Consider the following 26,347-nt stretch of genomic DNA (forward strand, 5'->3'; position numbering starts at 1 on the left):
TTGCTGATCACAATGACCTTGAAAATCCCTCCTGATGCTAAGAATCTGTGGTCTATAAACAAACCTCTGAAGTTCTGTCAGCTCTGAGATTCTGATGCTGTTATTTCAAGAGGGCAAGGACGTTTTAGAGGGTTGAATGGATTTCCTAGAGCTGTGGTGTTTTTGTTTGTTGGAAATCATCAGGCATTTTCCTCCCTCTGTATAGAGAGTAAATTTCCACGAGGACTGGAAGGTCATCACGGTGCTGATTGGAGGCAGTGACTTATGTGACTACTGCACGGATTCGGTAATGGGGGCGGGCCAGACCTACTCATCGCCCTGGATTTGACCTGTAAGCCTTGGAGATCCTATTTGAGAACAGTCCCTAGAATCAACCCTAGGATTGTCCACCTACACCTGTGTGTGTGTGTGCGTGCACGCACACACGCAATTCACACACGTGCACATGCACACACATGCACACACACACTTCTTGCCCCCTGAACCCTCGCGTTTCTGGCTCCACCCCCATGTCCCAGCTGGCGTGAGGCAGCAAGTGGCAGATATACAGTGCTTCTATTCCCGTTTCTTACAACTCCTGAGAATTCAGAAAGAGAAGAAGCAGTAAAGCCCAAGCCCGTGAAAGGGGTACTAGACACATTCTGCTCCTGAGCTAAAGCTCTGGCTGAAGGCTCCAGTCTTCTGTCTGGCCCATCTTCGGCAACAGCGAGTAGCCAACTGTTCATCTCAGATTATGACATGATGAGCAGGTCACAGTTGGAGGCCAAGGGAGAACGAGGCCTTGGGTCTGGAGCCGGGTGGGGAGGCTACCCTCTCCCGCTAACCAGCTCCTCTTCTCCATCCTGTCTCTTCCCAGAATCTGTATTCTGCAGCCAACTTTTTTGACCATCTCCGAAATGCCCTGGACATCCTGCACAGAGAGGTGGGTGGCGGGCTCCCACAAGCTGGACACAGCTCAAGTGTGTTGGGGGGAAGAGGGTGAAATGCCCCTCCCCTGAAGGAGACAGACAAGGACGTGGGCTCCTGCCCTTTCCAGAGTTTGGGGCTTCCCCCCAAGGAAGCCTCATTCTATTTGGAATCAGCCCCGAGGGTCTCAGGCTTGAAGAAGGGAAGGCAGTCCCCCCACCTCTACCTGGGACATTCCCTGGTGGAGGCAGCTGGGCAGCTCCCAGGCTGGGCACCGCTCTCTGAGTATCAGGGGGTGTCTACAGTAGGCCCCTCTCTGGTCTCCCCACCCCCTGGCATGGACAAGCCTTTCCAGCTGCCCAGGAGGGGGCGCTCTGACTACCAGATGCTTCTATGGGTTGCCAAGACTCTGGGCCTGCTCAGCAGAGTTAGCCCAGGTCGGGCTGGAAGGAGACAGTCAAGGGCTAATGTCCTGGCAAACGGGGCACCTACCTCACCAAATTGAAAGCTAACGAATTTGGGGCTTCCCTGGTGGCGCAGTGGTTAAGAATCCACCTGCCAGTGCGGGAGACACGGGTTCAAGCCCTGGTCCAGGAAGATCCCACATGCTGCAGAGCAGCTAAGCCCGTGCGCCACAACTACTGAGCCCACGTGCCACAACTACTGAAGCCCGTGCATCTAGAGCCCATGCTCCGCAACAAGAGAAGCCACCACAGTGAGAAGCCCGCGCACCGCAACGAAGAGTAGCCCCCGCTCGCCGCAACTAGAGAAAGCCTGCATGCAGCAACGAGGACCCAACGCAGCCAAAAATAAATAAATAAATAGATAAATTTCAAGAAAAGATTAAAAAAATAATGATAAATAAAAAAAAAGAAAGCTAACAGATTTGGGTTCACTAACTGATGGCTGAACGAGCTGAGCCCTCAGCATTTAGACTCGGGTCTGCCATGTTGTCCCACTCCAGGAGGCCCATTCACGCTGCTGCCAATGTGGCTGGCACAGCCTGCAGGGCCCTAGGTGGTCACCTTGGTGTCGACACCTCCCAGAACCCAACTCAGGGACCCCGGAGCCAGATCCCACTTCTTGGGGCCCTAAGGCAGCTTGTGAAAGAAGCCCCTCAGCCCCTCTCTCATCTGAAGCCTCTCCCGTAGGTACCCCGGGCGCTGGTCAACCTCGTGGACTTCATGAGCCCCCGCGTCATGCGACACGTGTTCCTGGGGAACCCTGACAAGTGCCCGGTGCAGCAGGCCAGGTAAGCGGGTGCTTGCTGGTCTGGCTCATGCGGTGGGGACTCCTCGGGGTCTCTGTGACTTGGTCCATCCATGTGTGCAAGTCTGTAAAGGGGTCTGTGCCAGGACCACCTCCTTCTGGGAAGTTGGAGCCAGGGCCCCCGCTTACCAGCCTCAGGGTGCCAGCGAGAACCTCTGGGATACGGGGAAGCCACAGGGAAGAGGTCAGGGCTGGGACAAACGCTAGTTCTCAGAGGCGGTGCAGCCGAGCCTGTGAGAAAGAGCAACATATAGGGATGTGTCCACAGGTGGTGGACGCGTAACGGAAAGCAAGGGAATGGTCCCCAAGATTCACTTACCTTTGTGGGGAAGGAGCGAATTGGGGAAGGACACAGGGAACTTCCAGTTGGGAGTGTTTTGTTTCTTAAGCTGCGTGAGAGGTGCAAGGTGTGTGTTTTATTATTCTTCCTACATTATATATCCATATACTCATTTAACAAATACTTTGTAAATTTTGCTGTGCACCAGGTACTATTCTGAGCGCTCTAGAGATATCTTTTTTAACATTAAGTGTATTTTATGGATGTGAAATAATCCATAACAAAACAAAAGGGGACACAGTGGGGCACTAGTGTGAACTCAGGAGGTGTCTGAGGCATGAGCATAAGGCGCCCCGAAATACCAGCTCCAGTGCCAGAGCTTGCACTTGTACTTTATTCTAAACGCTGAACATTGGCTTTTCATTGTCTAAATTCACGTGTTCAGCGTAATTTGCTGCAGGCCCAGGGCCTGTGGTCCAACACTTGTACTCTGTTAACGTGACGGGGTGCCCGTCCATACACCCTCGGGACTTTGTGCATTCCCCTGTCAGGCCTGAAACCTGCCCTGAGCATAGCCTCCTAAGCCAGGGCTCCAGTGAGCACCTCTCCTCGCCCCACGCAGCAGAGTCAGTCTCTGACCGAAGCTTCTGCTCTGGGTCCTCCTGCCTCCCCCTCTCTGTGCAGCATTTTGTGTAACTGCGTTCTGACCCTGCGGGAGAGCTCCCAAGAGCTGGCCAGGTTGGAGGCCGTCACCCGAGCCTACCAGGTAAGACCAAGAAGGTCTCTCCTCCCCCTCGATGAGCATGCCAGGCCAGAGCCCCCCGGGGGAGGCACACGGGGAAGGGAAAAGCTGTTCAGGCTTTGAGGGGTAACATCGCCCTCCAGGCCTCTTCCTGGCTGACATGTCTCAGGCACCCCAGTTGGAGTCATCCCAAAGGAACCCAGGTGGCAGAGTCCTCATGGCTGAGCTGTCCTCGGTAGCTCAGCCCTGACACTTGGCCTGAAGAGGGTGGCAGCCCTAGGTGCCCCATCGGACTACCTTTCCCTCCACTGCACCCTGGAGACCCAGCTGTCCCCCCAACCTCCCACCTCCCCCACAGGCAGGCCACGCACGAATGGGGAGGTTGCAGGTCCCGAGCCTGGGGGCCCTCTGGAGACTCTCCCTAGGTTTTTCTGTTCCTTGCGGGACTTCCTGCCCGGCCCTTCAGAACTTGCGGTCCACTTAAAACCAAAACCAAAAGGTGGCACAACCTATATCCAATACTCTGGAAAGAGATTTACCATCAGGTGTGTCTGTGTTCTCAAGGGAAGAACTGAGTTAGCCCACCTGTTGAGAGAGACGGGGACAAAGACACTACCCACCCCACCCCCACCCCTGCCCCAATGGGCACCTGGAGCCCCAGGGCCCGTGCAGAAGGCACCCATGCGTGTGTCCCCAGAACAGCATGCGTGAGCTGGTGGAGTCAGGTCGCTACGACACGCGGGAGGACTTCTCCGTGGTGCTGCAGCCCTTCTTCTACAACATCCGGCTCCCCATCCTGGCGGTAGGCTCCCTGCCCTCCCTGACAGGGCTGCCAAAGGGAGGAGAAAATTCAAGGCAGAAATGCCAAGTGCTGCCGTGAGAGTGAGAATAAATGGGGCAGACCCGGGCAGCTCTCCAGCTGCTGGTCTGGTGGGTACAGCTTCCCCGAACATCAGCGCTGCATTCCCAGAGGCAGCCCCACGTGAGATGTTCTCATTACTACTCATCACAGCCTCCATTTTATTGAGCACCTACTATGTGCCAGGCACTGTGCGCACCATGCATCAAATCTTCACAACTGCCTTTTGAGGTGAGTTTTATCATCCCCACCTAACAGAGGCTCAGAGACTTGAAGCATCTTCCCTAAAATCATACAGGAAATAAGGGACAGAGGTGAGATTTGAACACGTCCAATTCCAGACCATTCACTTTCTGCCCCACAGCCAACACTGCAGTTATAACGGAGGGTACCGTTTCCGCCCCTGGCTGTGCTCTCACTTGACACTTCTACTCTGAGCAGGAGAGCTCTGTGAATGGACCAGGGTGGGGACTCAGTTCTCTCTACCTGGGCCTCCATCCCAAGGGCCTGGCCTACCTGGAGGGAAGCCGGAGGAAGCTTTGGGCACCTAGGCTTTGCCCAGGCCTGCCCCAAGGCTTGGCCTCTTCTCCCCACCAAGGTCGCTGGGACCAGCTGGCCAAGGGCTGGGAAGTAGCTTTTCCCAGCTGGCTGACCAAGACTTCCTCAGGGACTAGGATCTCATTCCCTCAACCGTGGCATGGGTTACATACACGTGCCTAAAAATACATATAGCACTTTTTTAATTAAATAAGGGGAATTGTGGGACCAGAAAGCAGATTAGGGGTTTGGGGTCACTCAAGGCTATTGATCTGTGGGACTGCTCTGATCTCCCTCTCAAGGTGAGCAGGGCCTTAGGAAGCCACAGGCTGGGAGCACCCTCGGGGGAGGAGGGCATTGAGAGGTCAACCCCAGGGGTCAGGCCCACCAGCTGTGGCCCACTATCCACCCTCTGCACCAACGGGATCTTAAGGATGTCTGTTTCTCTCCTTCAGGATGGGCGCCCGGATGTGTCCTTCTTCGCCCCAGACTGCCTCCATCCAAATCAGAAATTCCACTCCCAGCTCTCCAGAGCCCTTTGGGTCAATATGGTAAAATAAGTGGGATGTCCCTGGTTCTCTGGGGTTCTAGTCTAGAGCAAAGCACCAGGCCCCCTAGAATGGAGCTTGTTCCTGGCCTCCCTTTGCAAGCAAGATACAGAGGAGCAGTGGCTGGCGCATCTGTGGAAGTCTGTATAGAACTGAAAATACGGAGTCCTTACGATTCCAGGATCAACTGCCTCCCCTCTTGTGGGCTTTGAACTGTGGTGCGGGACTCTTTACATGAATGCAAGGCAGAACCCTCACATTTATTCAATATTTTCTATGTGTCAGCAGCTGTTCTAGGCAGTTTAAGCCATGTTATCTCATTTAAGCTTCTCAACAGTCCTGCAAGAAAAGTCTTGGGAGTTTATGAGGAAGCTGAATCCTACAGAGGCTAAGAAACTTGCCCAATATCCCACAGCTGGCAACTGGCAGTGCCAGGAGTAGAAGCCAGACCCCCTGAAATCAAGTTCTGAGCTTTCCCCACTGCAGGATGCCCTGCCAGGGAATGTTCACTTCAGTGGAAACAAATTAGTACACGCATGTCTCTCTTTTCTTCCTCAATCAGCTTGAACCACTAGGAAAGAAAACGGATACCCTGGACCTGACGGCAGATATACCCCTCCCCTGCCCTGATCAGGTAATGAGGGAGGGCCCTCTGTGCTGCTCTCCAGAAGCCCAGAGCTCAGACCCCACCCATCCCCTTCACCCCGCACCACAGCTTCCCCTTTGCCCATCTTGCCCCCTGACTGGGAGCGGATGGACTTCGGAGGATGGAGGGAAGTGGAGGAGAACAGAGAGGGTAGAAGAGGGTACAGAAGCTCCTGTGTCTTTGGGAGAGGCAGGTGGGAGAGGAGGCCTGGGCCCAGTAGAGGGAGAGGAGCAGGGTGACAGATGTGGATTCTTGAGAAGTGGCGTTAAGAAGCCGGAAGGTGGCAAGACCACTCATTTCAGCGGCGGCACGCGGGGCAGATGGGAAGGTCTGACTGCAGGTTGGAGGCCTAGCAAGAAGCCAGCTGGGCTCAGAAGCTGCGGTTAGTGGTCGTCGAGCCTGGATGGGGAATGTCCGGCAGGGAGAGGGTCAGAGAGGAGAGCCCTGGAGCTGCGTGGGGGAGGGACAAGCAGGACCGGCCTTGCCATGACTGGGGTGAGGCTGGCTGGGCTCCTTTTAAGGAGGAAGATCTAGGTGGTTGTTAAACCTGATTTCAGGCCCAGGGGTGGGGCAGGTTCACGTGCCCATTGCCTTCAGCTCCCTCTTCTAGCCCCTGTCTTATGGCTCTTTAACCAAATAAGGCTGAGGCCAGAGAGCCCTCAGAAGCAATAAAAGCAGGAGAGGCTGACCCAGTCTGGGAGGCTGGGTTTCCCACCTGGGTCGGGCTGCTTTGCCCTCTCGCACCCTCCCAGCTGAGCAGGGAGAGGACCTGCAGCTCCCCCGTGTGTCTGCCAGGGCTCCAGAGACAGTGGGCAGCCCTGCCTGGTATACCCCTCCCTGTCTGCTGCCTTCCCCACCGCAGTCTCAGGCCCAGGCTCAGCCTTGTATACCATCAGCTTCATCAGGAGGGTGGGAAGAAGGGATGCAGGAGTGAAGGCAGTGGTAGCAGAGGGCTCAGATGCTGGGTCCAGGGCTTGGAGCGAAGGAGATGGTCAAAAGATGTAATAATCAGTGCAATGTGGGCAAGGTCCTAGAGGGCCCTTCTGTGCCAGGTGTAAACCCTTTAATTGCTAGATCCATGTACAGTGGGTTCTAGGGGAGGGGCCAGGCAATCTGGGTAGTGGGGGCATTCGGGGACTCAGAGCAGTGGCTGTAAGCCATACGGGGGTAAGTATTTCAATATTTTAACAACCCATATGGCCGTACTGAACATCAGCCATGGAAAACCCTCTCCAATCTGCCAATTCCCCTTCCATTAAATAGTAAAAGTAATAACAACCCATTCCAGGGAGCCGTCATTTGCTCTCCTCCTCACAAATATCTGTTAAGTACCAGGTTGGAGCCTAGGCACTGGGGCAGGTAGAGCCCTGTCACCATAGGCTTTAAAGTCCCAGACCAGGCAAGGAGCCCCAAAAGGCTGCTGCTTCACCCAGAATCTCAAGCCACATTGGGCTCCGCTCCTCCTCCTGGACAGAACCTGACTGAGCCATTGGTGAGCAGAGGAGAGCAAATCCAGCCTCCTGGAACCGTAGAAGCCCAGCCTGGGAGAAGCGGTTGCCAGGCAACCCCAGAGCACATTCCAAAAGGATCCATCTGTTGGCCAGCCCAACTTCACCGCACCAGGCAACGTAGAATTCTGCATTCCTCAGGTCCCATCTGCTCCCTCCCATGTGCCTTGGAGCTATATAAAAGTCCACCAGCAACTCAGTGTGAGCTGACAGGGGCCAGGCAGCACATATTTTAATCCTAGCTGAGTCTAAACATAGAGGCAACAGGCAGGACCCAGCAGGGAGGAGGGGGCAGGGACGGACGCAAGCATTGGGGAGCTCTCTCAGCTTCCTGCCTGCTCCTCCCCCAGCCCCAGTCAACTGCAAGTGCATTCTGCCCAGCCAGGTCGGGCACTTAACAGTATTCCATGGATTTCTGTTAGATTTCAAGGTTGGACACAGGATTTTATGGCCGACTTTTGATCAGTTGCTCTGTAGGCTGTGACTGTTGTCCCCTTCCTGCCTTCATGGCCTCTGCCCACTCCTTCCCTAACCCAGGGCAGCTGCCTGTGGCTCCTCCTCAAGCTTTGAAGAAATCAGCCAAAGATGAGCAGAGTCCTTTTTCAGCTCTTATTTTTCTTGCCCTCTCTAGAAGCGTTTGTCAGAGTTAGCCGCCTCCTCCGTGAATTTATTCCTCCTTGCATTTGTGGATGTAAAACCACCTTGATTGTTCTGTTTTTCTAGTGTCTGCCCCCTCTCATCTCTTTTAATGACCCTCCTTCCTTTCTCCCAGCATCGAAAATGTGGACATTCTCCAACTTCCATGTCTCAGCCCTATTCTCTTTTCTCTTTCTTTAGGTCCCCTCACTCTGAGATCTGTCCATTTCCAGGGGTTCCCATTAAATTTCTTTGCCTAGGATCCCCCAACCTGTGTCATCATTTCTTACTTTTTTGCCCAAACTTGAGCTCTATTTCTAACCCTTAAGAGATCTTTCCCCCTTGGTTGCCCTCTATGGTGTAAGCTTACCCAGAAGGCAGATTAAATATATGATCAGGGTACCCACAAAATGGGGGAACCAGGGGGAAACACGGAGAGACAAACTGAAATAATTTCAAGTGATATATCATCCAGTCTTTCATCTTGAGAAAAAGCTGAGGTTTGTTGGATTCCCTTATACTTACTTTATTGTTTAGCAGTATTTCTATTTTGAATTACATATGGGGTCTATTATCTTTTGAGTGCTTTGGACTTCTAAATCTCCCATTCCTGCCCTGACCTCCTCATCATCTCAAACTCAACATATTCATTGAAAAAATAATGTTTGAGTAACAACGTCAAAATAGGAACGAAATAGTTGTCTTCCCAAACTCTCTGATCCTTAGGACTTCCTATTTCTGTCCATGTTGTTGTGGCTGTCAGAGCTCTGCAGGTGTGAAACGTCAGGCACGCTATCTGATAGGATTCTTCCTAGTGCTTTTCCCGCTGGCACCCTTTCCGTTCCCACTGCCACCACCCCAGTTCAGGTCCTCATCCCTTTGTGTGTTAAAGGTCACCTGATGCTTCCCATCATAAAGCAACAGAGAATTTTATAACCTTAGGATCTCAGTGTGGAGGGCCTTGGAGTCCTGTTGAGGCAATCTCTCATATAATAATTGAATTATTCTACCACATCCCTCCCAAGGCAACTAGAGGCTATGGCCTCTGCTTAAACTTCCACACTCTCAAGGCAGTGCTTTTCTAACAGCCAAGTGGCTACCTGTTAACAAGTTGTAAAATCAGCCTAGTAGGTCGTGTTTGGGATGGGATGATGGTACGGGATAGGATGGGAGGATGGGATGGGGTGGGAGGATGGGATAATAATATGGGAGGGTGGGATGGGATGGGACAGAAATGTCAGAGGGTGTTCCATGTACTGCTGTTATGTCCTCCTCTCTTCTACCACTACCACCCTCCCCTGGGTCTTCTCCTCAGTTTCCTCAACTATTTATCGCAGACAAGTGTTCCAAACCCTGCCTCATGTAGTAGGTATGTCTCCTTGGAACGTGGCCCCCCCTTAAGTTGGTGCCCGGCCCTGACAGTACACACCTGGTTTGGTCCGAGCAGCACAGAACAGAAGAAGATCAGCTCTCCTTCACGGAACTTTACACCTAGTAACACTGCCAAGATGAACATGACCTTTTCCCGAAGCCACTGACTCATGTTGCTGACTCACATCAGGTGGCTGTCCGGGCTGTGCCCACCGGCAGGCCACACCATCTTTGCACAGCTCTAACTAGGAGACCATTTCCTTGTGCTGGCCTCCAATAGGCTTAGCTTTCTACTTACTGGTGTTATCAACTTAGCCTAGGCGAGCCAGCAGACTAAATGGACTCCCTCTCCCCTCTGCTCAGCTCCAGGCCTTTAACCCAGTCTGACTCATGCACACACAGTGCAGTCAACGGTGAATAAAACAGGCCCAGGGCACCCAGGCCGCCTGTCCGCCACTGTCCTGGACCTGTTCTCATTGTTCCTGTTCTGGCCTCACTCCCCACCGCATTCCAGTGTCTCCCTGACGCCTTAGTTCAGTCTCCCCTCTCTGGCCCCTCCCTCTACCATTGGATCATGTGATGAAATAGACTCTCCAGTTTGATTTTAAGCATGTCTGGAAGGGCAGGGGGCGTCTTTGCCCTCCGGTTCTTCCTGTGGTAGCCACTCTGAGACTAGCTCCAGCCCCCAGGCCCTGTGCCCAATTGGGGCTCCCGTGAGGTGGGGAGAGAACGATAACGAGTGACCCCGCTCCCAGTGAGTCTCGTCTTTGAGGACCACACATCCGCAGCTCTTGCAACCGTTCCTCAGCAATTACTGCACTTACTGGACACACTGTCCTCTGATGCTTCGCTGCCTGATGCTTCTCATGTTCTCTGCCTGACTCGCCTCTGTATCCTCCCCTCATTCTGGCACCTAAAACAGAGCTCTGAACACATGGGGCTCTACAAAGGTGGGTCATTTATTTATAGGATGCTCCCAGGGTGCCCTCGTCTGATGGTGAAGCTCAGGGGACACTGAATAGCATTGGCCGGAGACAAGCCTCGTTAGCCGGGGTGACGTGCCATCGTAAGCTCTGTCTCCTTGCAGTGTTGCAGATGGTCCAGGGCACACTTCCTGCCCTTGGCCCTGAGTGCTCCTCTGAATCGTGTTTCAGCTAGGAATGCCGAGACTCAGAGGTTAGGAGAGACGTGCACTGCCCAGGGAGCCAAGGTCTGTGCTGAGGGCTAGGGCTTTTATGTGCATAGATTTCATCCTCCAAGGTGACTGCTGAGACCTTCTTTTCCTCATCCCTCTGTCTGACCAGCAGGGTCTTTCTCGGACCTGATCCCCGTGATCAGGAGGAATTCCCCGTGAGGAATGGAAGGAGGCCATTGCTGGTCAGCAGGCTTGACGGGCCGGGCCCGGCTCTGCACTGCCTGCTCTCCACCTGGAGCAGGTCCCTCCTCCACTCTGCCCCTCAGTTGCGCCTCATCTGTAAAGCGGGGGCATTCAGGGGTTGCAAACTCAGATGCAGTGCCAGGCAGGAACACGATTGTGTGGGTGGGATCAGGTCTGGGACAAGAGGAGGTGGTAGGGCCAGAACTGAAGAGCACACACCTCTTCTGGAAGCATTCAGAGTCGTGGTCTTTTCTCCTCTTCTTTCTCTTCCTTTCTAAGCACCCTTCAGGCCAAAATAGAGCAGATGGGCAGTCAGCTTTCCACCCCTGGTTCGGATCTCCAATGACCTCTTCTCCAACATTCCGGTTCTTCCTACATACTCCCATGTTATTCCCAAATTTTCAGACCATGGCCCTTCTTCCCCACTCAGCATGTCTTGTGAAGGTGTTGACAGCCCTGGGCTGTTTGGCCTGATCTCTGGCTTATGAACTTCTTATTGCTTCACTGTCATTTTCACATTTTCTCATTACCTGCTTTCCCCCGTTTCTCCTTTGTCTACTTCCTTCTTCGACTAACTTATCACCCACAACTGAATAGACCTGGATTCTTGACTGGGCATGTGTGAAACTGATTGTGAAATAAATAGGCGAGCAGGGAATGAAGAGGCTGTTTCACGAGAAAGAAACACAACCACAGTATGTGAAGCCAACCCGAAGGGGTAAGATACATCAGTCAAAGGAGGCAAAATAATAAAAATAGCAACAGACATTAAAATACATTGATGATCATAACACTTTTTGGTGAAGAAAAAAGTGCTATAATGTGACTCTCTTGCCAGAGAAATGACAAAGGAAAGAAAATCGTTCTGAGGATTAGGGAGATGTTCAATTGTCAGGGTGAAAACAAAAGCGCAGAACCCTGAATAGAACATGTATGGAAGCCTTTTTAGGCCTTTTATTGTGCATCCCTTGTCAAAGCTGTTCTGTAAAACCCTCTAGGGAATGAATGAAATTATGTTTGTACGGTTCTTTCTATTTAAATGCAGAAGATCATGTTAAATAAATCTACAGGACAGGATTGTTAGTACTTAATGTTTCCTAAGCAATCTTCCAGGCTGTCAGATAACCTCTCCCTGTGGTTTCTTTTCTCTCTTAGAATGAACCCTTCCTGAGAACCCCCCGGAACAGTAACTACACATACCCCACCAAGCCATCCATTGAGGTAACCCCTGACACACGTCTGCCTCTCTCAGGGACAAACCATTTCCACCTCCCGGCGACTCAGGGCGTGGTGTGGGTTTCAGAGAGTTAGCTTAAGAAGAAACGTACCCCTCTTACATACTGGAAATTGGAATGTGAAGAAAAGGCTCCTGAACCACAAAGTCCCAGGATTGTCCTAACATGTTCTCAAGTGTTTACCTGATGTCAGCAACCAACTAGAGGAAGCGCCTATGGATCAGTTTTCTTTGACCTTTGCACAAACATCATTTCTGATCAGGCAGCTCAGCCTTTCAAGAAGAGATGAGGGGGAGGCGGTAGGTATGATGCACTGTCAATTTCCTGTAGTTGAGTGGGAAGAACCTCATTTCCCGGGGCTGGGCCCAACAGGAAGCTGACACATATGCAGGTGGGTCTCCAGGGCTTGTTTGGTTCAAGTCAATCATTCTAGCTCTGAGGATTCAGGGCCCATGGCTTTAGGGACAGCTACTGCAAAGATGGCCTGAAGGATCCTGAACCACACCAGGCCTTGCAGGACCGGCCTGGTCCAGACCACATGTGTCGGCCACCAGATCGAGGGATCAACCACCGGTGTCGGATGAGCACCTATGGTTTGTCCAGTCTTGTGCGAGGGGCCGGAGGGCGTTCAGAGAAGTGTCCGCGTGGTCCTGCCCTCAGGAGTTAGAGGTCATTCCAGACTGGGCACCTACTATGTGTCAGACACTGATTTCAGGAAGATAGAGCAGTGGACCAGACAGATGGGTCGCACCCCTCATGGAGCTTACAATCTACCGGAGGAGGCATCCAGTAGACAGCTAAGAACAATCATTTCAGATAGTGAAGACAGCTCTGAGGAAGGTGATGCAGGAAAGTGAGATGGGGCAGGGAGGGTGGCATGTTCTGATGGGCTGTGCAGACCATATCAGGCCTCTCTGAGGAGGAGAGATTCGAGCTGGGATGTGTATGATGAAAAGACGCCGGCTATCTGGAGAGCCAGAGTCCCCGGCAGGACCAGGGAGTGCAAAGGCTCAGAAGTGGGGCTGAGTTGGGTGTATTTGATGAGAGAAAGAAGTCAGTGTGGCTGTGGGCGTGTGAATGAGGTAGAGGGTAGGTCATGAGACCAGAGGGGTGATTGAGGGACCGATCACACAGAATCTGAATCCCTAAGAAAGAAGGTTGGACTTCAGGTGGAGCGCTGTGGGAAACTGTCAGAGGTTCTAGAAGCAGGTGATGTAATCTATTTCACCTTTTTAAAGACTCCCTGACTAGTGTGGAAAATGGATTCGGGAGCAGCAGGAGTGATTGAGGAAAGACCTTTTATAAGCCAGCTGAAGCACTGAGACTAACTTACCTGAAATTACTGAAGAACCGTTAGATGCTAAGCACTGGGATACAAGCCCTGTGGTAATGCCACCGTCCAGCCTCTCTGAATTCTCTCAGGTTCATGTTAGCCCAACAGAAGCTTGTCCCAGGCCAACCACTGACAAAATCCATTAGAACTGAAATGTCAGCTACATCTTGTCAGTTGGGCATTGATTGATTTATCTAACATGCGCATATTTATTGGATGCCTAAATGGCACAGGCACTGTGCAAAGTGCTGGGTATACACTGGTGAACACAGTGGTTCTGGTTCTGTCCTCTTGGATCTTAGTCTCATGTGTCTTTGCTTCTGTTGCTGGAAGAGTTAAAAACCCAGGCCTAGAAAGTGGTGGGATTTGTTTCTCTTTTTTAAATACCTTGCTATTTAAATTAGCCACAGACAGGCAACACCAACATTACTTGAGAACTTGTTAGAAATGCAGAGTCTTAGGCAGCACCCCAGTCCTGCTGTCTCAGGATCTGCATTTAACAAGACCCGCGGGGGATCCGGTGCGCTGGCGTAGGGTGCCAAGTACAGTTCTTCCCTTGGGACAGACGAGAGCGCTCCAGTTCCAACCTGGGTCTGTTCATCTGCATGGGATGGGCTTGTCTCTGGCTCACCAGTTCTCTGAGATGTTTCTAAAGTGCTCACAGCTATAGAATTTTTTTAAATTGCATCTTCCCCGGATATTTGTCATCTGCACACAAACGTGTTCTTGATTTCAGTAGAACTCCCACACAGAAGAAGGACTCCATCCGGGTGATGAATTGAGCAGTTCCTTGGAATAAACTAAATTACATCAGATTAAGCAACTAATATTTAAAGGAAGTTTCATTTTTGCTCCCTTGTGAGAGGAGTGTTTTAACAAGGCATGTCTTCCTCATCATCTGACAAAATGAAAGAGACAAGCTTCCAAAGCCTTTGGCAACCACACGCCTAGAGAATCAGTCAACCGGACAGCACCTGTGTGTGGAGCCCTACTGTGCACTCAGCCCTACTGGGCTTGTCCCTCAGGCCCCTCTGGGCACGTGCAAGCGTCGGCACTAGGGAAGGGACTCTATCTCTCCCCCAACTTCTGTGCCCTCTGCTTCCCTCCCCATCCCCTCCTCCAGCGCCTGGCAAGTGTGCCTTATATTCCAGAGACAAGAGAATTGGACTGAAGGTATCCAGGTTATAGACGTTAATTTATATACATACAAGGAATTGGTTGGCTATTAAATACGCCAAAAGAAATGATATGCACATATTCAGAAATGATATGCAGAAACCAGAAACTTTGCAATTGTAAAAATTTCACGTTACTGTCCTAAATATATTGTAATTATTGTTTTGGTCCTAGCACTGTAATTAGTGTCCATTAGTTTCATGTTAAACGACACCACCAAAACCCACATGGAACCTCTTATTAGGCATCCAAGTCTGTGTTCCTTTGGGAGACCACCTGCTGCACACCTTCACTGTTTTCTCCCCCTGCTTTGGATGACTGTGGGCTCCATTTAAGGGTGTAGATAAGTTGAGGTGGGAAAGAGTGTGGGTGTGCATGAGTGTGTCCACACATCATGTGTTTTGTGCATGGCGGGTGGGGAGAGACCTATTTTCTCCTCTCTGATTCCCCTCTCACTCCATCCACAACTCACAGCTCTAGCCTCACACGATCCCCTACAGTAACATAACTCCAGCCTCCACCAAGAATTCCTTAGCTAGTTCTTCCTGGGCTGAAGCTAACCTTCCTGCACAGTGAGTGTCAGGCGTTGTGTCTTTCCTCCTGTTGATTTAGAACTGGGGCAGTGACTTCCTGTGTGAGGAGTGGAATCCTTCCAACAGTGTCCCCACGTCAGGTGAGTATAAACGTCATCAAGGGCCTTCAGTCAAGGGCCTGGCTAAGTGTCAGGTTGTTGGGAGAACCTACAAACACACCTTGGAGCCTTGAGCAGGTCTTGCTGATTCCCATGCAGTGCAGACCTTGATCCCGGGTAGCCCATGACAAGCTAGGCTGCAGCGCTGCTGGGCTCCCAGGCTCTCTACAAACCACACTTCTCCTCTCGGCTTAGTCCCAATGGCAGCCTTTCAGACCTCCCTGCCCAGTGAGGTAGGTATAGTCAGGGATTGGGGTCCTCTCTACCTGTGCTCGTGACCCACCCGCCCCCCACCCAGCTGGAACTTTCCTGGACCACTCCAGTGTGAATTGGGCTCCTCTCAGGATGGATAAGAGCCATCAAGCCCCATTACCTTCAGTGCCTTACTTGCTCTGAATAGATGGAAAATACAAATTTCTAAAGCCTTAGGCTGGAAATAAGTTTAATGGGAACCTGTGGGATAAGAACAGAATCTCAGACTCCTAGTCAAGTTAATAGTTTCAAAGGAAGACCTCCACTGACCATCCATCTTTTTTCCTGTCTCCCTAGTCCATGAGCTCCGACCAGCGGATATCAAAGTGGTGGCTGCCCTGGGTGACTCGCTGACTGTGAGTACTGAGCCGGGCCAGGCCCTGTGCAGAATCAACTCTTCCTCCACATCAGCTCTGTGTTCAGCATTTAGCTGAGAACATACCTGTGTCCAGCAATGAAACACAGCCAGGCAGCCACAAAACACCACCAGGCAATCTAGAATGCCCTCCCCTCCACCCTTCCACAGCCCGGCTCAAATATCACCTCTTCCACGGGGCCTCCCCTCCATCCCCTGATAAAAGCCGTCCATCCCCCTTCCCCACTGTTCCCAAGCATTTCATCTGTGTGTGTTAAGGCAGCAGTCCCCAACGTTTTTGGCACCAGGGACAGGTTTCGTGGAAGACAGTTTTTCCACGGACGGGGGAGGGGGGCAGGGGATGGGTTCAGGTGGTAATGTGAGCGATGAGTAGCGGTGGGGAATCGCAGATGAAGCTTCGCTTGCTTGCCCGCCGCTCACCTCCTGCTGTGCGGCCCAGCTCCTAACAGGCTTCGGACCAGTACTGGTCCGAGGCCCGGGGGTTGGGGACCCCTGTGTTAAGGTACTTATCCAAGTCTGCCTGCCTTTACCAGGGAACTCATCTTCACCCAGACTCCTAGGGTGGTGGGTCTTACCCACACACTGCCCAGCACCCACTCACCCCATTTAAAGATGTGTTCTTGGGGGCAGAGGGGGCCCAATACCTGCACATAGCACAGTTTCACGAAAGGAATTGTGTTGGCCAACTATTTAGCTATTGTCTGTGTGTGAGACACTCTGCTAGCAATTCAGAGGGAAAATTAGTATGAGATGTAGTCTTAACCCTCTCGAAACTTGTCCAGCTGGGGAAATAAAAAAAAACTTACACAGAAGGAGGTACGTAATCATATAGGGGACAAACAGGACTTGTGAAATCAGGTATTCATTTCAGTGAAGAACAACTTCTCCATATGTGTGTGAGTGTGTTTTAATTTTGCTATGAACATGGGGAAAGCTGTGGAAGGAAGGATACACACCAGGCTCTTAACCATTAATTGATCCTGGTAGTGTGTATATGAGGGTAGGGGGTGAGGAGGGGTTGTAGAACCTGTAGCAGGAGGCAAGATTATTAAAGTAGGGGTAAATTATTAATTAAATCATCTTTGTATCATTTCACTGGTTATAGTGAATGTATATTACTTCCGTAATTTTCAAAGAGGAATATTCTCTTTTTAAGATAGGGGCTTTAGAAAGCAACTATACTCCAATAAAAATTAATTTAAAAAATAGGGCCTTTAGAAAAAGCGTTATGGAGGAGGCAGAAATTGACAAAGGTGTTAGAGAATGAACTGGAGACTTAATGGCTGGAAAGGAGGAACTTTAGCATTCCCAGAAAGGATGGAGTGGCTGGTAGTAGGCCGGTCCAAGCCCCTCATGCTTCAGATCAACTTGTTTAGACCTGAAGGTTTGTGTGGACAGGAAAGGAGGGGGTGAACAAGGAAAGGAAAGTGGAAACCAGGTCATGGTGAGCTCAGAATGTTGGTGAAGGGGTTTGGCCCTGACCCTGTGAGTAAGAGAGACCCGCTGAAAGGTCAGAGTCAGGGGGAAGCGCGAAGGAACAGGTGTGCTTGGCAGAGCAGGTGGGCAGCCCCGTGAGATGGGAAGAGACACTGGAGACCGTGGGGTCAGGTGGAGGCCAGAGCTGTCCATGGTGAGGAGATGAGAGTCTCACCTGGAAATATGGCAAAGGGAACACGAAGAAAGGGATGGAAGCCAGAGAGGTTGGGGAGGAAGAATCTTGCTTCTTCCACAACTTGGTTACCGGTTGCGTGTGGAAGACTGGGAAGTCAGGATGACTCCGAGATTAAGTGGCCTGGGGAAAAGCTGGTACCACTTTCAGAAAAGGTAAATCCAGGTCCCAGCTGCTACACCAGGGAAAGAGGGCCCCTCCCCAGTGCCCCCAGCCTGCACCTGACCCAGCCCAGCTCTAGAGCCTTCTCTTTGCCTTTCAGACAGCGGTGGGAGCCCAACCCAGCAACTCCAGCGACCTCCCCACATCCTGGAGGGGACTCTCGTGGAGGTGAGGGTGCTCTCCACTCACCTCTGTTGATGACGCTCCCCACAGAAGCGTGGGTGGCGTGTTTCCCGGTCACCCCTCCAGAGATGAGGCCGGGTACTCTGTGGCCCGGTGCTGGGATGCAAGGCGACGCCCTGCTGCTTCTGTTATTCCTAAGGGGGATGGGAATCCTGCCCCAGGGCAGACTCTCTGGTTCTGACTCAGAAATATGATGACCTGTGATTTTAACAAATGTGCTTTCTCTTCCCCAGCATTGGAGGGGACGGTGACTTGGGGACCCACACCACACTGCCCAGTAAGTAGCAACATGGAGAGGCACCATCACTGTGGCATAACAACCCCTCGCTGAGGCCAGGGCCCTCCCCCTGAGTGAGGGAAGAGAAGGTTGTCTGTAAGGAGAGAAGTCAGCCTGCCCTGGAAAGACCCAGAAGCATCCTGCCCACACCTGTGCCCCAACACTGCACGTCCATCTCCCTCTCACCTGTGCTCTCTGCCCCTTCCCTCTTCAAAGACATTCTGAAGAAGTTCAACCCCAAAATCTTCGGCTTCTCCACCGGCACCCGGGAGGAGACGGCCGGCCTGAATGCAGCAGTGGAAGGGGCCAGAGCTCGGTGAGTAGACGTGGGTACCGGAGGGACAGAGGAGGGCAAGGCTGAGAGATCGGGGACGAGAGAAGGGTGGTGTCTGGGAGCCGGGCCCACAGACGGGCAGTAAGAGCCGTGGTGCACGGAGCACTTCTGCTGCCCGGCCCTGAGCTGCCCCCTCACGTGGATTATCTCCTGTAATCCTTACACCCCTCAAGATGGGTACTAGCGTGAGGACACAGAGGCTTAGACCATTTCCTGAATGGCCCAAGGTTATCAGAGCGAGTGACCAGAGGAGCCAGGATCAGACCAGGCTGAATCAGAGCCTTCGCTCTGCCCACTGCGCTGTTAGCACCCCTCAGGGCAGCGGGGAGAAGCCCTTGAGGGTGTCTGGACAGAAAGCATGCGGCCGGGGCGCAGGGTGCCCTCCTGCTGACTCCAGGTGACCTCCCAGCCCACAGCAGGCTGGGGTCGAATGTGCAGGTGACGACTCTCAGCACCTTGGGGACACAGAGCAGGACCTCACGGCTGGCCGCCCTTCCCTTCTCCCTTCTCTCGCCTCTGCACCTCCAGCCCTTGACTCTGAAAAAGCCGTATTTTGACACCAGGGAGTTAGATGGTAGGGCCCTCAAAACAACATGGCAGTTGTTTGTTTTCACTTGGATTTCTGTGGTTGACAACAACCCAGATAATTAAAGTTGAAATGCCTGACAGAGTTCATTGATTTTCTGCACAGAGCGTGCTGGGTCTTTGCTTTGTAGAAGGGTTGCTGCACTCAGATCACCAGGGAAACAGAACCGGCTTGACTCACCCTGTTTACAGGGAAAGTTCCTTTCAGACGCGGTAAGGAGGGCCCCACGCTCGCTTTGAGCCTCTGAGCCACAGGAAGCGATGTCAGGTCCTCAACGTCATAAGCAGGAAGAATTATTTTCTTTTCTGCAAAAAACTGGGCTTCATGGGGCCGTAATATCAACCTCTAGTTGGTGGTATTACCATTATTATTATTATTGTCATTACCTTTTTATTATTATTTTTTTAGAGTCCAGGCTTCATTAACCAGGAATTGATTCATTAGTCTGTTGACATTCAAGCCCCTTTCCCCTTTCCTGCTTCACTTCTCTTAAACTGCTTTTTCTATTTCACTGCTGCTTGGTGTCTCCATCAGGCACCAAGAGCGTCTGGGGAAGAGTGGCAGGGGAAGTAGCCGAGATATGCAGCTTCTTGTTAGTATCTCTGCGGTCCCGTGTTAGGGGAAAGGAGAGCGAGCCATTAGTCAGCTTAAGTAAGCAAGTTTGGAGAACTGTTCTGTGAGTCTCCCTTATCTGCACTGCCATTTAGCATGGTGTGGATAAGGATGAGTTCACCTAAAGAGAGAGATAAGTACCACAGCAGAGCAACCAGGATAATGAGACCTGAGGTCAGACCATCTATGTCCATATCCCAGCTCCCAGACTTGCTGGCTGTGTGACCTTGGGCAAGTCACTTAGTATCTCTGAGTTTCCTCATCTATAAATGAGAATAATAATAGTACCTATTTCTCAGAGTTGTCACAAGGATTAAATGAGACCAATAACTCATGGAAAGCACTTAGTACAGTATATATAATATGTATGCAAAAAAAGTTTGTCATTATTAGAGTATTTTGTTTCAAAGTTTTATTCAAGATCGAACTTCCTTTCCATCCATCAATAAGCAAGAATTCACTGAACAGCTGGGAAGGACTGAGCCCCAAGATGGTTACTAAAAGATACAAAAGAATCAAAAAGTGAACTGCCTGCCTATAAAGAGCTTGCTTTCTAGTTAAGAAGCCTAAACCAACAGGATATAATTTTTGGGGAAAAAAACAGTGTTGTATATGTTGTGTATTTCAGTCAACATTGCAGACTGAAATGATTTTGTTCTTTGGAGCACAACTAAGAGAAGAGAAAGGTATAAAATGTGAACCGGGCAGGCTAAATACAGACAGATGCAGACCCGGAAGGGACCCCAAAAGTCATCTAGTCTTGGCTCTTTGTTTAAAAAATGAAAAAATTCAAGGCTAGCAGGATCCAGTAACTTGGGTGAGCTCCACGGCTCGTTGGTAGCAGAGCTGGAAGGGGACTCCTGGTCCTGTAACTCCCAGAGCACGGCTCTTCACATCAAGACTGAAAAAGGAAACAGAGGAGGTGTGGATAAACAAGCCCAGAGAGAAGGCCCATGGCGGGGGGTAGGGCTTGCGCTGAGCCTGAAGCATGGGAAGAACATGGCTGGGAAGAGGGGAGAAGAGGCCATTCCTGACTTCCCCTAGTGCTCTTGAGGGCTTATCACCCATGGATTCCCCTATTCATATCTTGAACCTATTAAAAGGTTACAGGGATTTCTGTGGTCACCTTTAACCAAGACAGGCTTTCTTTATAGCTTTCTGACACACGCATCAATACCAGTAGCATATGAGATACGGTCCTGAATGTATTAATGAGAAACATGGCAGGGATGGCACTATGTATGTTAAAGTGCCCATTCTGTACCAGTTACTGCTTTTATGACTTCTTCCATGGAAGCCTCCATTGGCTGTATCCCTTCTCACATACGTATCTTTTTTTAAATAACAGTTTATTGAGGTGTAATTGACATGAGTACACTGTACACATTAAAAGTGTACAATTTGATCAGTTTGTTATATGCATATACCTGTGAATCCATTACCACAATCAAGATGATAAATATATCCATCACCTCCAAAAGTTTCCCTGTATTTCTTTGTAATCAATCTCTCCTTCCCGCCCCTTCCTGTCTCTACCCTACTCCCTGGGCCCCAGGTAACCACTGACCTGCTTTCTTGTCACTATAGATTAGCTTTAATTTTCTAGAACTTTACAGAAACAGAACCATAGACTATGTACTCTTTTCTTGTCTAACTTCTTCCACCCAGCAAAATTATTTTGAGATACATCCCCATTGTTACGTGTATCACTAGTTCATTCCCCTTTATTGCTGGGTAAGGTTCCATTGACATACCTGTCTCTTATCCAGAAACATTCAATTCCTCGTTCATGGCAGGTATCTAGGAGGTGAAGGAAGAACTAGTCCTGTCCGTATTTGTCTCCCCCGTCCTGTTTTGTTGCAAGCGGGAGAAGTGAGGAGATGGGGAATGGTGTGGAAATCCAAAGGAACTACAGAGAAGAATAACAAAAGGATTAAAGGAACAGAGGGTGGAACTTGGAGGTAAAGGTTAAAGGAGTCGTGAAGCCTGGAAAGGAGAAAGCTGAGGGATCATTTGGGACGATGAATTTTTTCAAATATATAAAAGGTTATTTTTAAAACCGGCAGCCAAATAAGAACTGAACAGGCTCAGTTCCGTTTCATCCTGCAACGAAAAGAGCTGGATGAAATATAAGGAAATGTCCCTGATGGGAAGGTCGAGCAGATCCCCCCCGAAGTGGCTTCAGAGGACCAGGCCTGCAGAAGGGGGTGGTGAGATGCAGATTAGCCCTTGGAAGGGTCAGGATCAATTATGGCTCCAAGGTCCATGGCAGATCTTTGATTTTTAAATAGGTTGAGATTTCTTGAGAATTGAAAGCCTTTCAATGCATTCTGAAGGAATGAACTTTAAATAACATTTTTCTTTCTGAAACATCTCCTTGCCAGGCCCAAATCCTACAGCTTGAGCCCTCCCTCGTGAGCCAGCCCTAACGTCCCCTTCTCTTCCCCAATCCAGGGACATGCCGGCCCAGGCCCGGGACCTCATGGAGCGAATGAAGAACAGCCCTGTGAGTACAGGACCCTGGGCCACCCCTGGAAGGCGCTCTGTCTGTAGCTGGGGTGGGTGCAAGCCGCCCTAAAAGGGCCCCCTCTGTATCACTGCAGCTCAGGCTCTTGGCTGGCCTTTAAGACGGGCCAAACGAGCCAAGAGTAGCAGGCCTTGCCACCAAGACGCCGCCCGTCTCTGCCGCCCCCTCCCCCCACCCCCCAGGGCCGGCTGCAGGAGGAGAGAGGGGCAGAGAGTGGACGGAGGTGGCAGGCCTCGGCCTCTGGCAGCTTTCCACTTTACCCAGGAGCTGGCTTCCAGAGCCCTATTATGTAAACTTTGGCTTCTAAAAATAGGCTGCTCATTCCAACCCTTCCTCCTTCCCCCTAACCCGGCCCCTCTAAACCTCGCCACCAGCACTTTTTGGAACACTCTGTGTTTATGCCTTGAAACTCAGCGCCTGGGAGGACTCCTATTATGGCGGCGCTGGGTGGAAAGCACGCTCCTCCGGGGGCCTCCCCGTCCCCCTCCCACCTCTCAGTCCACGCGGGGCTCCTCCTCCACCCCCCTCCCTGGACCCAGGCCTGAAGAGAGGCCAGCTCTGGGCTTTTGCTTCTAGATGTGTCTTGTGCCCTCGGCCCCTTTGAAGGCCTTTCGATCCCGTTTTAGGGGTGGGTTAATACACACCACCTCCTCCTGGAGTGCAACTTTCTTAAGAGGGTCTCAGAGGGAAAAAGGTCCTCTGTACTGAGTGAGCACACACGTGCGCACGCATGCACACACGCGCACACACACACACACACACACACACTTCCCTGGCGGAGTCCTTGCCCCAGCACCAGGGTGAGGGCGGGAGAGCCTGCACTCGGCATCTTCTCTCCACTGTGATACAAAGAGAGGAAAAGGCACTTGGGGGGCCGTCTGGCACATGCACGTGCCCCCCACCAAGGCCTAAATGGGATCTTCTGTCCCCTCAGGAAATCAACCTACAGAAAGACTGGAAGCTGATCACCCTCTTCATTGGGAGCAACGATTTGTGCCATTACTGCGAGAATCCGGTAGGCCCCTGAGAGGGGAGCTGCTGGCCAAGGTCACCATCCAAGCCCAGCGCCGGCACCTCCCTCACGGGAGGCACACGGGCCGGCTCTCCTAGGTACCTGAGTCTGCCCAGGAAGCCCCAACTCACACATGCCAGGAGAGGCCTGCCTTTCCCACTGCTGAGTCGCCGCTGCATTGGTTCCCTGATTCCAGAAGTGTCTGGATGTCCCCACTCTTCAGGCACTGCCAAGGCGGCCTCTCTTATGCACACAAATACTGTTCTCTGGTATTCGGTGGATAACTAGGGAGCCCCACCCTCACCTGCTTGGAGTCCCTGCCCACTTTTTTTGGCGTCTCTTGGTGGTGGGGAGGTTGCAGGGGGAGGAGGAAACAATGTCATAAACAGGGTTGATTCAGCTGAACTAGTCCTGATCGATGGCTTACTGCCCCTTCAAGGACAACACGCGTTAACCAACCTCTGCTGGCCCGGGAACCCAACCCGCTCCTAACGTTGTTTCCAAGGGGAAATATGTCCAGACTTACAAACTGTGGGAAGTAATAACTTTTGGAATACATCTTGTTCTAAGTTGAGGACGTGCTATATTTTATTTGGCCAGAAGGAAAAAAAAAAAGCAGCTTCCATAATTCAGAGGTTGTGGTAGAATATTTGACAGTCACAGGCGGCGGGGAGAAGGCATTTATCATTCCTTTGGCTCAGACACAGTGACCAAATTCTGGATGAGAACCGGCCTCCCCCCACCCAGGGGCTTTCTCCCTCCCTGCCCAGACTCCAGAGGCAGAAGTGACCCAATCCCATGGGGTTTTAAATGCCATTGTGTCCTGCACTCACTGGGGTCCAGGGAGCCAGAAGTGACCCCAGGATACCTGTCCTCATGCAAACAGTCAGGTTTATGCTCCTGAGAGCAGCTTTTTGTGGAAAGACCTGGGGCCTCCATCAGGATTAACTCCAGCTATGTTTTAGGAAGGGGCTAAATCAGCCTCCAGTTGGGAGATGGGCCAGAGGAGGAGACACTTGAGCTGAGTTACAGGGATGGGAGTGAGGGGGAGGCAGTGCAAAGGGTCCCAGGCAGTGGGGCCAGCACGGACCAAAGCCCAGAGGAAAGAGACAGACAGCATGGCCACCAGGGGCCCTGTCCTGGTTGGAGAAGGAGAGGCCGAGGAACGGATGGGACTGGAGTGGCAGTGGGGTCCAGCACTGACAGGCTCTGGGTTAGAGGAGCCGGGAGCAGGGTGGGGGTGGGGATTGTTCATGGTACCTAGTAGGGGTCAAGGGATGACTTCTTCCAAGAGACTGTGTCCACCAGCTGTAAGGGCTGGGCTTCCCAGCCCATGCAGTGCCCTCCTGTGCTGGGCCTCAGGCCACTCTCCTCCTCCTCCCAGGAGCTGAGGAGAGCCCCTTGCTTCTTCACAGGAGGCCCACTCAGCCAGGGAGTACGTTCGGCACATCCAGCAGGCCCTGGGCATCCTCTACGAGGAGGTAAGACAGCACAGGGGCAGCACGTTCCTGGGTCCTGTTTCCTGGCGGCAGCCAGGCTGTCTGCTCGCTCCCCAGGGGTCGTTCCCTGCGTGCATCTAGATGAGTTGTGTTCAGTGAGATGCACGCCAAGCAGAGCCCCACCATGAGCAGGTCCCTGGATGGGATGGGGGGCAGGCAGCTGCCTAGCTCCTCTGTGGGGAAGATTCTAACTGGATCTGACTGCATCTGTTTGGTGGCAAAGAAAGAGCTTGCTTCTGGAGCCAGTCGGCCTGATTTGTAGCCAGGTACTGTGGCTTACTAGCGATGTGGCTTTGGGCAAGTGCCTTGTGTCTCGGTTTCCCAATCTATAAAGTGGGGCCAATAAAGGAGATTCCACGAGATAATATAAAGCACGTTCCCTCTCCAGGCCTCAGTTTATTGGTAAAGTTGGGGAGGAGGACGTAGATTGTAGATGATCCCCCAAGCTCTTTCCAGCAGTAACCAGTGCCCCCCACAAGTGCCTGGGGACTACTGAAGCCCACCCCTCTGCCCACAGCTTCCAAGGGCTTTCGTCAACGTGGTAGAGGTCATGGAGCTGGCTGGCCTGCACCAGGGCCAAGGTGGGAAATGTGTCATGCCACTGGCAGCCCAGTAAGTAGACATACGTGGCCCCAGGGGGAGGGCACCTGGGGAGAGCAGGGCTTAGATGTCAGTCAACGGGTGAGACTGATACAGGCGGAGCCAGACCTTCTTGTCTGGGGAGCAGACATCAGCAATTAGCCAGGGGCTTGGAAAACCATTCAGAAATGCTGCTACCTTATTGAATGCCTACTGTACGTAAGTCGCTTTATTTCCCTGGATCCCAGTTTGCTTTTCTGGAAAGTGAGGCAGACAGTCAAATGACCCGTGAGGGCCCCTGACATTGTCTGTGATGCCAAACTCCAACTTCAGCAAGTTGTTCCTGTTTGTTTGTTTGAGAGGCAGCACAAGGCAATGCGCTTGCAAGACAGCTCTATCCGGCCTCAAATCCTGGCTCTGCCATTTTAGGAGCTGTGGGACCTTGTACAAACCACGCAACCTCTCTGGGCCTCTTACTCCTCACTTGGGAGGTAGAGGTGAGGTCTAGCGGAAGTGCATATAAAATACATGGTCGCTGTGGGGCAGGTGCTCAGGAAATGATAGTAGCTTTTTTAACATGCTTGATTGATAGGACTGTCCATGAAAGCCAGGCTTGGAGCTAAGGTGCAATGTGCAAGAATTTCTGTTGGGTCTGGAATTTATTAAAGCTCAGCTGTGACCCTGCAGGAAGTTGCCATCTTCTGAGTCCAGAGGTTCGCCCAGAGTTCCTGTGACTATTGTTAGGGGGGAGGAGATTCTACAGGGAGCTGAGGAGTCCCATCCTATCTGGGGTCAAATGGATTCACTGGGAAGGTGACCAGCTGGTCCCTATTCTCGCATGGAGTGGCCAGTGCTGCCCAAGAGGCCCCTCACTCTGGAGCCCTGCGGGAGAGTCCTAAGCAGCTGAAGGTAGAGAAGGGAGGCCTCAGGAACATGAGGAAGAAAGGCTGGGCCACCTTGGCAGAAACCCCAGGAGCTGCACGCTTGGGAAGGAGCAGTCGGGCGGCCGGGGGAACAGGCAGCCTGTCCGCCGGAGACCCGGGCATTGGTGCCAGCCCTTCCACCTTCTCTCCCAACAAGCACCTTCTGGACCTCCTGCCCCTGAGTTATGGTTCTGTGATCCGGGCCCAAGAGGAAGCAAGGCTGTGTTTTGGGAACACCTCT

The 26,347-nt window shown here is 51.9% G+C and overlaps 1 protein-coding gene and 1 long non-coding RNA gene across 8 annotated transcripts in view; one reads left to right on the forward strand and one right to left on the reverse strand.

The window, feature by feature from the left end:
* PLB1 (phospholipase B1) overlaps window positions 1-26,347 on the forward strand; it is a 98,708-nt gene that overhangs the window by 61,977 nt on the left and 10,384 nt on the right. Inside the window, exons 34-50 of the mRNA XM_061168710.1 lie at window positions 206-286; window positions 857-922; window positions 2,058-2,158; window positions 3,140-3,221; window positions 3,895-3,999; window positions 5,049-5,144; window positions 5,704-5,775; window positions 11,836-11,901; window positions 15,037-15,097; window positions 15,665-15,723; window positions 17,675-17,742; window positions 17,991-18,034; window positions 18,251-18,350; window positions 22,021-22,072; window positions 23,028-23,108; window positions 24,521-24,586; window positions 25,122-25,216. Of these exons, the coding sequence (XP_061024693.1) occupies window positions 206-286; window positions 857-922; window positions 2,058-2,158; window positions 3,140-3,221; window positions 3,895-3,999; window positions 5,049-5,144; window positions 5,704-5,775; window positions 11,836-11,901; window positions 15,037-15,097; window positions 15,665-15,723; window positions 17,675-17,742; window positions 17,991-18,034; window positions 18,251-18,350; window positions 22,021-22,072; window positions 23,028-23,108; window positions 24,521-24,586; window positions 25,122-25,216 (1,295 nt within the window). The remainder of the gene's footprint in view (window positions 1-205; window positions 287-856; window positions 923-2,057; window positions 2,159-3,139; window positions 3,222-3,894; window positions 4,000-5,048; window positions 5,145-5,703; window positions 5,776-11,835; window positions 11,902-15,036; window positions 15,098-15,664; window positions 15,724-17,674; window positions 17,743-17,990; window positions 18,035-18,250; window positions 18,351-22,020; window positions 22,073-23,027; window positions 23,109-24,520; window positions 24,587-25,121; window positions 25,217-26,347) is intronic.
* Window positions 19,964-26,347, reverse strand: part of LOC133074749 (uncharacterized) — a 118,136-nt gene continuing 111,752 nt past the window's right edge. For all 7 annotated transcript variants that reach the window (XR_009697228.1, XR_009697226.1, XR_009697224.1 and 4 more), the window contains 2 exons: window positions 21,321-21,475; window positions 19,964-20,467 (listed from right to left, as the gene is read on the reverse strand). This is a non-coding gene — a long non-coding RNA (uncharacterized LOC133074749). The remainder of the gene's footprint in view (window positions 20,468-21,320; window positions 21,476-26,347) is intronic.

This window comes from Eubalaena glacialis, chromosome 14, assembly GCF_028564815.1.
Source record: "Eubalaena glacialis isolate mEubGla1 chromosome 14, mEubGla1.1.hap2.+ XY, whole genome shotgun sequence".
Lineage (NCBI taxonomy): Eukaryota > Metazoa > Chordata > Mammalia > Artiodactyla > Balaenidae > Eubalaena > Eubalaena glacialis.